General features: G+C 43.9%; 1 protein-coding gene across 1 annotated transcript in view; it reads right to left on the bottom strand.

The window, feature by feature from the left end:
- Positions 1-10,464, bottom strand: part of LOC119426845 (partitioning defective 3 homolog) — a gene marked incomplete in the record, with an annotated part of 408,661 nt that extends 398,197 nt beyond the window's left edge. The window contains 1 exon segment of the mRNA XM_037694428.1: positions 10,188-10,464. Coding sequence (XP_037550356.1) covers positions 10,188-10,307 — 120 coding nt within the window.
- Positions 10,465-11,622: the final 1,158 nt, after the last annotated feature.

Below are 11,622 nucleotides of genomic sequence, written 5' to 3'. Positions count from 1 at the left end.
AAGTATACGTATCTCCTCCTTGAATCACCACCTCATCATGGTGTAGGAGTTTGTGCACCTGAATGATCCTAGAAGCTATGCTGGCTAGGCCCTGGTACGGTCTCCCAAGGCAGATTGGTTCTAGGTGACAGGCCAGCCAAAGAGTGATTCAGAAGACTTGTATGGACAAAACAAATCAAGGAACTCAGTGTCCCTTGCCCGGACATGCGTTACCAGGGCCCCAACCTGGAGCCACACCTAGGGGAGGGGCTCATCGGCGAGCGCCTGCTGACCGGGTCTCTATCCATGGGGCCTGGTTGGGCTCAGCCGAATGAGTAACATGGGTTTGCCTTCCTGTGGGCCCACCACCTGCAGGAGGGGCCATATGAGTCGGGCGCATGACGCTACGGGCAGTGGCCAAAGGCGGGGACCTTGGCACTCTGACCCTGACCCTGGATTACTAAAGCTGGCTCTTGGGACATGGATGACCTCTCTGGTGGGGAAGGAGCCTGAGCTTGTGCATGAGGTTGAGAGATACTGACTAGATACAGCTGGGCTCACCTCGATGCACAGCATGGTCTCTGGAACCAATCTCCTTGAGAGGGGCTGGACCTTATTCCACTCTGGAGTAGCCCATGGTAAGAGGCGCCAAGCTGGTGTGGGTCTACTTTTACCCCCGACTTGGTGCCTGTGTGTTGGAGCTTTCCCTGGTAGATGAGAAGTTAGCTTCCCTGCACCTTTGTGTGGGGGACAGGCTCTGCCTGTTGTTTGTGCTTATGCGCCAAATGACAATTCAGAGTATCCAGCCTTCTTGGAGTCCTGGGCGGGGGTGCTAGAAGGTGCGCCAGCTGGGGACTCCTTTATTCTGCTGGGGGACTTCAATGCCCACATGGGTAACAATATTGTGACCTGGAGGGACGTGATTGGGAAGAACGGCCTCTCTGATCCGAACTCAAACTGTGTTCTGTTGTTGGACTTCTGTGCTAGTCAAAGTTCGTCCATCACAAACACCATATTTGAACATAAGGGTGTCCATAAGTGCACGTGGCACCAGGATGCACTAGGTTCATAGATTGATGATTGACTTTGTAGTCATGTCCTCTGATTTGCGGCCATTTGTTTTGGACACGTGTTTTGTGGACTTGGAGAAGGCATTTGACTGTGTTCCTTGGAGTACACTGTGGGGAGTGCTCCATGAGTATGGGATTGGGGGCCCGCTATTACGGGCTGTTCGGTCTCTATACAAAAGGTGCAAGTCGGACCCCTGCAGGGTGGGACTTGGTCTCCGTCAGGGCTGTCCGTTGTCACCGATTCTGTTCATAACTTTTATGGACAGAATTTCTTGGTGCAGAAAGGGGGTGAAAGGATTTCGGTTCTGTGGCCTCAGGATTCCATCTCTGCTCTTTGCAGATGATGTAGTCATGTTGGCATTATTGTGCCGTGATCTTCAGCTCTCATTGGAGTGGTTTGCAGCTTAGTATGAAGCAGCTGGGATGAGAATCAGCACCTCCAAATCTGAGGCCATGGTTCTCAATCTGAAAAGGGTGGATTGCTCTCTTCGGGTCGAGGTTCTGCCTCAAGTGGAAGAGTTCAAGCATCTCAGGGTTTTGTTCACGAGTGAGGGAAGTAAGGATCTTGAGATTGACAGACAGATTGGTGCAGCATCTGCAATATTGCAGATTCTGTACCGGTCCATTGTGGTGAAGATGGAACTGAGCTGTAAGGCAATGCTCTCTGTTTACCGGTCTGTCTACGTTCCTACCCTCACCTATGGTCATGAACTCTGGATAGTGACCAAAAGAATGAGATTGTGGATACAGGCAGTTGAAATGAGTTTCTTCCACAGGGTGGCTGGACTCTCCCTTAGAAATAGGGTGAGAAGTTCAGTTATCCGGGTGAGACTTGGAGTAGTTCCTCCACATTGAGAAGAGCCAGTTGAGGTGGTTCGGGCATCTGGTAAGGATGCTCCCTGGGTGCCTCCCTAGGGAGGTGCTTTGGGCATATCCGACTGGGAGGAGACCCTGGGGAAGACACAGGACATGCTGGAAAGACTATGTCTCTCAGTTGGCCTGGGAATGCCTTGGAATCCTCCCAGAGGAGTTGGAAGACATGGCTGGGGAAAAAGATGTCTGGGTCTCTCAGCTAAATCTGCTGCTGCCTCCGCGAACTGGCTTCGGAACAAGATGAAGATAATGGATGAATTGAAGGATGAAGTCCAACAATTTTCAGTCAGGTCATCTGGACAGTTTCTTTTTTTTTTTGTTTTTTTTTTTGTGCCGAAACGTTTCACCTTCCATCCAGAAGGCTTCATTAGTCCAGGAAACACACAACACAAAACTGATTCTTCCCCCAACAGCTTACTCCAAAGTGGAACAAACCAGTTATGTTGGTGCTAAGATAGTGTCTTTGGCACACCCCCTCCTCCGGTGCCGGCCCAGTGGTTTGTTCCACTTTGGAGTAAACTGTTGGGGGAAGAATCAGTTTTGTGTTGTGTGTTTTCTTGACTGATGAAGCCTTCTGGATGGAAGGTGAAACATTTCAGCACAAAAAAAAGAAATTGTCCAGATGACCAGACTGAAAATTGTTGGATTGTATACCTGGATTACTGAGCATTGACTTTGTTGATGGAAGAAGTATATGTAAAAAAAAAAAAAAAAAAAAGTACAAACAAGGGCTGAAAATACAAAACTGTGACTGTGATAAAACGGTATGCTGATGCCAAAGTTCATGCTCCATTATCTGGGTAAAATCCAACAATGTTCAGTCAGGTCATCTACACGGTTTTTGTTTTTCTGAGATGTTTCGTCCTTCATCCAAAGGACTTCTGTATGCTGAAGATATTGAGGCAGATTGATGTGCCTTCAGATTTTACAAAAAATGCTACCGCTCACTCCTTTAAGAGCTATTTGTAGTTGAAATAACTGCAGAATTCCAAGAAAACAACTATGTAATGAAAAACTGACAGCAGATTTATGAAATATCATTTCCATAAAATAATGTGAAATGTTTGAGATTGGAGCATTTTAATAATCTGCTCAAACCTACTCAGACCTAAACATTGCAGATTCACCAAAACTTCATGAAATTAATTAGTGAGGTCTGTACAAATGTATGTTGATTTTTTAATAAGCCATACAACTTAAAAGAATTCTCCAAAACGATTTTTACATTCACAATTTTAAGCATTTTTCTTGTTTTGGATATTGAATTTATGTAATATTGAGTTTATAATCAACATTTATGTTAAAAGAATTTTGATCGTTTTTTTTCTAGCTCCAATGCCTGTAGCTTAAACCTGATTAATCTTGTTTTTAAATAAATAAATAAATCCCTTCTTCAAAGATGTACAATCAACATCTCTTGGTTGTTAATAACAATATGAATTTGTTCAGATTGTTGTCTTTTGTCATTCCGCTCCAGGAGGAATGTTTTCCTATGTTGACTGATTTATTTTGCTGCTGGCTGAAGTCCGAGTGACTCCTAACTTATGAACTTTGATTAAGAAGACGAAACTAGCTTTTGTGACTTCAGCTGGTAGCTCAGAGCTCTGCAGAAAACTGAACACACGTCTTTAATGCTTTAAGGGCTGTGTGAGTTCTGAATCACCTCTAATCAGAATATCTTTGCTGCATCTAGGGGTTGAACGACAACATAATTTTAAAACTCGACATTAACATAACAAAACTCGAGTAGAACTCGAGTAGTTGATGACATCATAGGATCTAAAGATGCAAAAAAAAAAAAAATAGATAAAAAATAAAACCGCAAAAAAAAACATAATTTATTATTTACAAAAAAAAAAAAAGACCAACAAAACATTGGGAGCGTATATTATGCTCCTACCATTTATCATACTGCAAATAAGTCACAGGAAAACCAAAAGTGTAAGAAACGTGCGGCACGTAAAATACGAAACTAAAAACAGTGGGGCGGACGACCACCCCGCACCACCGCGGTGGTGCGCATTAGGTTTAGTTTTAGAGATTAATATGTTTATAGGTTTTTTTTATAGGTTTAGAGATTAATAATTTTTGCTTTTAGTTTGTGAAACAAGGTCAGAAGGAAGCTGGTTCTAGTTCGGTCGATTAGACCCGGTGTTACACCATATTCTGTGACCTGCAACAGTGCATGCAACACCGCCCCCTATGGTCACAATATATGGTGGTCACAGAATATGGTATAACACTGATTTGCAACAAGCTCCAAACAGTCAGGAAGTTGATTCATTTTCTGTTTCCTTATGGTAGTTGAACCAGAAGATTAATCTTTAGTGAAATATTTCCATACTATTGATACATTTCTACCTGTTTGCCAAGACTGGGCCTGCTCTGCTCCATCCATCTGCTGGGAGGAATCCATTTTCTAGCTCCTACTAGTAGCCTGGTGCGGATCACGTGCCACTTGACACAATGACGTAACTGCGACGTAATGACATCACTGCGAATACTCGACGTGAAATTTAAAAACTCAGTAGATGTCCTAGGAATCGACGTGTCGATTACTCAAGTAGTCTGTTAAAGCCCTAGCTGCATCCAATGAAATGATCTTATTTTCACAGCTGGATAACACTTGCAGTAATGAGCTTTAAGTTGTGTGAAATATCTGTGATCTATATTTGTACTGTTGTTTCATAGCAAGAAGTTCAAGCTCCTGGTTGGACCTGGGGTCTTTCTGTGTGTATTTTGCATGTTCTCCCCATGTTTGGGTGGCTCTTTATCACAGTTTAGTCCCACAGTCCAAATTGCATTTTACTGCAACCTTTAATTCATTGTCTCCCACAGTCAAAAGCTATCACTGGATGTACATCTGAATAAATAAAACAAAAACAACTTGAACTCAGTCAGACTTAAAGATGTTAAACTAATGTTTGGTATGGTAGTGGCTGAGAGTCATTCTCAACATGTACACACACCATGCGTCCAAACACATTATTGCATCAGAATGTGATATGTCAATTACAAGCTTCCATACTCACTGTGCATTCCCCTACAAACTTGTCTGTATATCGTACAGCTCGACTCTGTTCTGACATGTCACCTGGTCTATATTTGGAGAATTCTGACAGGAAAAAAGGGCAAGTATGTGCTTTAACGGCTGTAGTCTTTCTTTGGGTCAAATAACTGTGAGAACAAAGGAATTTAAAATGAAGCTCTTCACACAATTAAAACCATGAAAAATGGATCCGGGTGAGTTAATGTTTGAGTTTTTGTTTGTTGACTGTGTGACCTGTAAGACGGCTAAACTGCACTTTGAAAAGACGAGTTCATGCCTTAAGCCCCCAGTATACTGCCGCGTACATCCATACGCAGAGGTACGCACATACGTAGTCTGCTGGCCCCATTCATGAAGTCTTTTAAGTGACAACACAGCTAAATTAATGTCTTTATATTATTCCTGTGCAGGGGACAAAAAAAAAAAATTATTAAAAGCTAAACTCATGGTTATTACTGTAGTGGCTGAGTGCTAAAGACAACAGCTCTAAGAAATTTAAGATAGGATGAGAGGCAATTTAGCACTAATCTGCTGTGATTGTGCATTCTGTACACCAGACTGTCTCTGAAGGTAATGGTGCTTGACAAGGAGCAGGGTGTCCTCCGTCTGGCCCCAGTGAGACCATGACAAAAGCATGATGGGTCCCCGAGGGAAGATCAGGTACACCAACACAGCATGCTACTCTTGCTGACTGAGTTTAGCTACAGATGCTGAACTGTAGGGAGCAGGTTTGCTCTGATTAATCTCTCACAGAGGCAACTAAAGACAGCATAAGCTACATACTACATAAAAAAAATGATTGTTACAACCATCAATGTTCTTTGTTCAGTAACAGTTGTATAAAACCACTAGTTGAATATGCCACCTGGCTCCTTTTTATGTTTCCATTTCTGTCAAAACTACATATGGCTGTGGGAATTTTAAGTCTGGGACAAGACACCCATTACATTAGGGCAGTATGATGGATTAGTGGTTAGCATTGTTGCCTCAAAGAAATCATGTCCTGGGTTCAATCCCCAGTTTGGGTCTGGGGTCTTCCTGTGTGGAGTTTCCATGTTCTCCTCGAGTGGGTTATCTCTGGGTACTCACTTTCCTCCTACAGTCCAAAAACATGCATGCTAAGCTGCCTTCAGGCCCAGGCCTCCTAAGCAAAAGAGATCTGTGATCTCAATGGAATTTGCCTGGTTAAATGAAAGTTCATTTTTTTAACTCCCATATTAAAAATGTTACCAACACCGCTTTCCTCCACCTGCGTAATATCACTAAGATTAGAAATATCTTGTCCAAAAATGATGCAGAAAAAACTGGTTCATACATTTGTCATGTCTAGACTGGATTATTGCTAATGTTTAATATCTGGGTGTCCGCAAACTTCTTTAAAACGTCTTCAGCTGATCCAAAATGCTGCTGCCAGAGTTTAAATGAGTTGATAGAAAAGATCATATCTCTACAGTTTTAGCTTCTCTCCATTGGCTCCCTGTCAAACTCAGATTAGAATTCAAGCTCTTACTTCTAACCTACAAAGCTCTCAACAACCTAGCTCCATCTTATATTACAGATATTATTGTTCCATATTTCCTAACAGAGCACTTTGCGCTCAGACTGCAGGTTTACTTACGGTTCCTAGAGGTTCAAAAAGCAGATTGGGAAGCAGAACTTGTTTGTATTTCTTCCAGTAGGGGGTACACCTGCACCTACACCTGGACCTGTCATTCTGTGCTTGTCTGTTTCTCCTTCCTGTCCTCTCAAACCAGCCAGCCAAAGCAGATGGCCCCTTGTCCTGGTTCTGCTGGAGGTTTTTTCTTTTTAAAAGGGAGTTTTTCCTTTCCACTGTCTCCTTTGTGTTTGCTCGGGGTGGGAGACTGCAACAAAGTGAAGATTCAACGAGTCTGCTGGCGTCCTTAGATAGAGAACTTAACTTATTGGCTTTTCTATGTTTGTGAATGTTTCTGTAAAGTGCCCTGAAACAACTTTGTTGTGAATTAGTGCTATATAAATAAACTAAACTGAATTAATCAATAAATAAAATAGCCCTGTTTATGCTGGACAACATCTACCTATCCTACTATGTGGATGGTTGTGGCAAGGTTATGAGATAGATTAAGGATTTAAGGGGGTGCTCTGTTATATGTGAAGAATGGTTTTGAGCATGCACAAAACTTTTATAAAAAAGGTTGAGTTTGTTAATTGTCATAGCATATCACGGTCCTGGGTGGAGAGTGGCTGAGATTGGGTTAGCATGGTGGCAACATATCCATGTACCATCATGTGGGTCCTCCCCCAGAAAATTTTGAATAAAGTAGATGCCATTTCCTGCATTCTGGTGTATTTTAATGGGTTGTTAAACATATAAGTTTACCTACATAAGTAAACACTTGATTTAATAACTATTTTAGAGAGCATGGCACAACAATAAGTAGCCTGACCAATAGCTCTCCTTGTATGAATAGAGCAAGCTTCACTTCTCTCACGCATCCTAACACCCCCCACCCCACCCCCGTCAACAACTGCCAACACTAACATAGCTCTAAGCTAGCATGCAACACAGTGATGTCTCACTCTCCACCTCCTGAAAAGTCAAAAAAAAAAAAAAAAAACCCAAAGAGATGAGCGTCCTGCCAAGCCAAGTGACCTCGGAGAAACACTGCAAGTGGTGTGGTGAGTTGTTGGAGATAACCAGGAAAACCCGGAGTGGACTTTTAGCGGTTTGAGTATTCTCCTATTAATCAAGTGGAATGGATTTGTTCACAAAGAAACAACTCTGGGTGAAGGTAGTTCAGATTGTCTACAATCCAGCCATATTCCAATAGGTAAGTGTAGGCCAACGTTATCATAGGAGGGTCATTGTCCAGAGTGAACAAAGCTTTAGAACGTAGCTGGATAAGGAACATTTTGAACATTTTTCAAATGCACTTACTCTTTTAGTTTATTTCAAATAGGTTGTTCCCCGATATCCACCACATCCCCAAGACACTTTGTTGTGTCCTCATAAAACTGAAAATGACAGTCGAACTTTCTCATGATAACACACAATTGTGAAACACCCAGTGCCCGCCCTGGCATGACTTTCTGCGACTGCGTTAAGACGCAGCTACATGCTAGAGGATCACACCAAGCTGGCACAACACCAGTGATGATAAGATCATAGCTAAGGCCTGAGGCCAGTGTGCTCAGTCTTGTTTCAGATTGTTGATGATCTAGTTTTTTTTATGTGTGCATGCCTCATGCCATAGACACACTGTCAATACACTCCACCAAACTTCATCCAGAAAGACCCTGATACACTGCCACCATGATCCTAAACCTAGACTATACAAGTAAATGTGCCTGTGGTACAACTAAACCACTGAGAACCTCATCAAGACCCTGCAATGACCATCCGTGATCTGGATGTTTTTTTGACTTTGTAGCTGGGTCATCATCCAGTGTGAAGAGGCCTTAAATATGTGGTAGACTCCAGTTACTTTTTCCAAAATGAACAGTTTCTCAGTTAATTGTCTATTAAGGATTCATCCATCCATCCATCTGTTCATCCATCATCTTCCACTTGTTATGAAGTTGGGCCTCGGGGGCAGCAGCTTGAGCAGAGAGTTCCGTACACCTCTTTCTACAGCCACCTCTTCCAGCTCTTCTGGGAGGACCCCAAGATGTTCCCAGCCCAACCGAGAGACATAATCTCTCCAGCGTGTCCTGAGTCTTCTCCGGGGTCTCCTCCCAGTCTGACATGCCCAAAGCACCTCCCTAGGGAGGCGCCCAGGAAGCATCCTTACCAGATGCTTGAACCACCTTAACTGGCTCCTCTCGATGTGGAGGAGCAGGATGTAATAAGGAATAAAATTTAAATTATTTGGGGTCAATTACAAATTAAAAATGTGAAGTATCTTCAAGTCATTGGATGTGATTTCAGATTGCACAACAACAAAAAAATCCTCTTTACAACTTTACAAATGATGGGAGAACATGATGCAATCAGCTGCTGGACATGTATTATTATAAAACTTAAAGTGACTGATTAGTGATTCATTTTCATGAAGTCCACAGGTCTTTACAGATGACACTGAAGCATGTGCCTAAATCCAAGCATCCCCCTGAGAGAAAGGGCACCTCTACTTCTACAATGCGTGGATCAATGGATCAGTCGCCTTCATTCTGCTGAAACAAGGACAATCACAAAGGTCTGGTAAGAAGAGGAGCAATGTGATTACCGTTGAATCTCTCGGGAGGAAGTGCTCTTTAGAACGACTACTTCATCTCTGCTTCCTTTAGAAGGTATAGAAATGTTTATATTGGACTTCTGGGAACATTTAGATTATATATTTTAATAAATCCATATTTTGATATTCTAAAACCTATGTAGCCCATTTTTGATTCAAACTTTTTGTACTCTGTCAGGTTCAGATTCAGGAGGTGACTCAAATGCAGATTCAGGCATGAAGGTTATGATAAAATCAAAAAATGTTATTAACCAAAATACTTCAGGACTAGATTCAGGATTCTGTTTGGTCTGGTAAAATACCAATTCTTCAAATAACCTATTTTACAGACATTGAGCTAAATACGGATGTGTTAGTAGCTGAGAGTGATCCATAACACATGTTCTGAGTGTGTTATGAGATTGCACGTTTTAAGGTTTGACCAGAACAGTCACAAGTTGTAGTTTAAAACCCCCGCAGGTGATATGCATTCCGAATTCTAGGCCTTTATTAATAATTATTATTTTTACAGCAAAATATTATCCTGATTTTTCAGTGTGTAAACAAAGGGTCAGTGCATGACAAGAATATGGGACTGAATATTCCACAAAACTTTCTCTGAATGTGGCTGTAATTTACAACAAACAGAATGAGTTATGACTAAGCTTGGAGTGTCGGGGTTATGTCCTGGGGAGTTGCTGTTGTAGTTTTTCCACACAAACATTTTGACAGAGCGGGTTATTTCAAACCTGTCTGTCTTCTTTACTCTTTATCGCTTTTACAAACAGCCAAACAGAGCAAACAAGCAGGCGGTGCACACGTCTGCAGATCGTTAGTGAAAGAAGTGCAAACATCTTTACAATCTTATTTAACAGAGTCCTCCCCCTGGGGGCCCAGGGGTGTCCAGCGGTTCGGACTCTATGCGCACCCCTGGCTCCTGGAGCCATGTTGCGGCTCCAACGCGCGGCTCGGAGCTCTAAACGCACGAGCGTGTGTTGGCGTGTGAACCAGGAAGGGTCTTACCTTTCCAATGGCCTTCCTGTACCTCATGGCGGCTTGTTCGATCAGATTGTGGACTTTCAACGTCCCATCTCCGCACGGAACGACCACGCGCGTCCTCCCGAAACACACCGTCACCTTCATGGCTCCTGCGCAGCGTTAGTACATCCAGAGACCTCCAGGACCATCCCCGGTGCGCGCGTGGGTGTGAGTGCGCGAAGGTAAAACTCAAAAAGCCCAGCTGAAGACCCGACACAACTCTGTGTGTGCGTGTGTGTGCGTGTTGTTTCCTGGGAGCAGAAGCCCCGGATCCAGCGGCAGGGCTGGGCTGAGTGCGCGTGTTGACTCACTTTACATAAAGTTCTGAGCAGCTGCTCAGCTGACAGTCCGAGCCCAGAGACACATGTCGGAGCAGGAGCAGGAATGTTCCCGAGCTGTCCCGCACCCAGCAGGGTCCACGGGGGTCCCACACCCTGCTGGGTCCACGGGGGTCCCACACCCTGCTGGGTCCACGAGGGTCCCGCACACAGCAGGGTCCACGGGGGTCCCGCACCCTGCTGGGTCCACTGGGGTCCCGCACCCATCTGGGTCCACGGGGGTCCCGCACCCAGCTGGGTCCACGGGGGTCCCGCACCCAGCAGGGTCCACGGGGGTCCTGCACACAGCTGGGTCCACGGGGGGTCCCGCACCCTGCTGGGTCCACTGGGGGCCCCGCACCCAGCAGGGTCCACGGGGGTCCCGCACACAGCTGGGTCCACGAGGGTCCCGCACACAGCTGGGTCCACGGGGGTCCCGCACCCATCTGGGTCCACGGGGGTCCCGCACCCTGCTGGGTCCACTGAAGGGACAGTTTTGGTGTGGACGTGGGTTTAAAACACCTCTAAACTTTCTGACGAGATTCAGTCAAGAGAGTTTGTTTCTGGGTTCAGTGGAGTAAACAGCATCTTGTGATAAAAGTCTGAGCTTTTGTTTTGTGCAGCTTCTTGTTCTCCACCTGGGGATCTACAAGTGAAATAACTGGACTCTGTCATGGTACAGGAAGTGGCTTTAGGTGGAAAAAATGATGTCCTCACGTGAGGACAGCAGGTTTTATTTTTGCATTTTATTATTTTCTTTGCAAATTGGTGTCAGAAGGTCCCAATCACTCTAAAAACACAATGTCAGCTTTCTATAAAAACCAGTGTCCTCATATGAGGAGTGAGGGCCCTGCAGGTCTCAGGAGGTTAGAGCTAAACTCTCACATTCAAACTGAACCATGAAGATAAACCACAAAGTGCTTTAAATAAGATCAAAACAGAAAAGAGAAACAGAAACAAAATCACAAACACAACCATTTACATTAAAACAGCAACAAACTATAAAATGGCTCAACTTTTAGTAGAAATATGTGACTTTTATCATTTTTTAATTTTCATTGTTAATATTCTTTCTTTCGGCTGCTCCATTCTTCAGGCGTCAC

This window comes from Nematolebias whitei, chromosome 20, assembly GCF_014905685.2.
Source record: "Nematolebias whitei isolate Nwh7 chromosome 20, NemWhi1, whole genome shotgun sequence".
Taxonomy (NCBI): Eukaryota; Metazoa; Chordata; class Actinopteri; order Cyprinodontiformes; family Rivulidae; genus Nematolebias; species Nematolebias whitei.
This window is presented reverse-complemented; position numbering and strand designations above follow the sequence as displayed.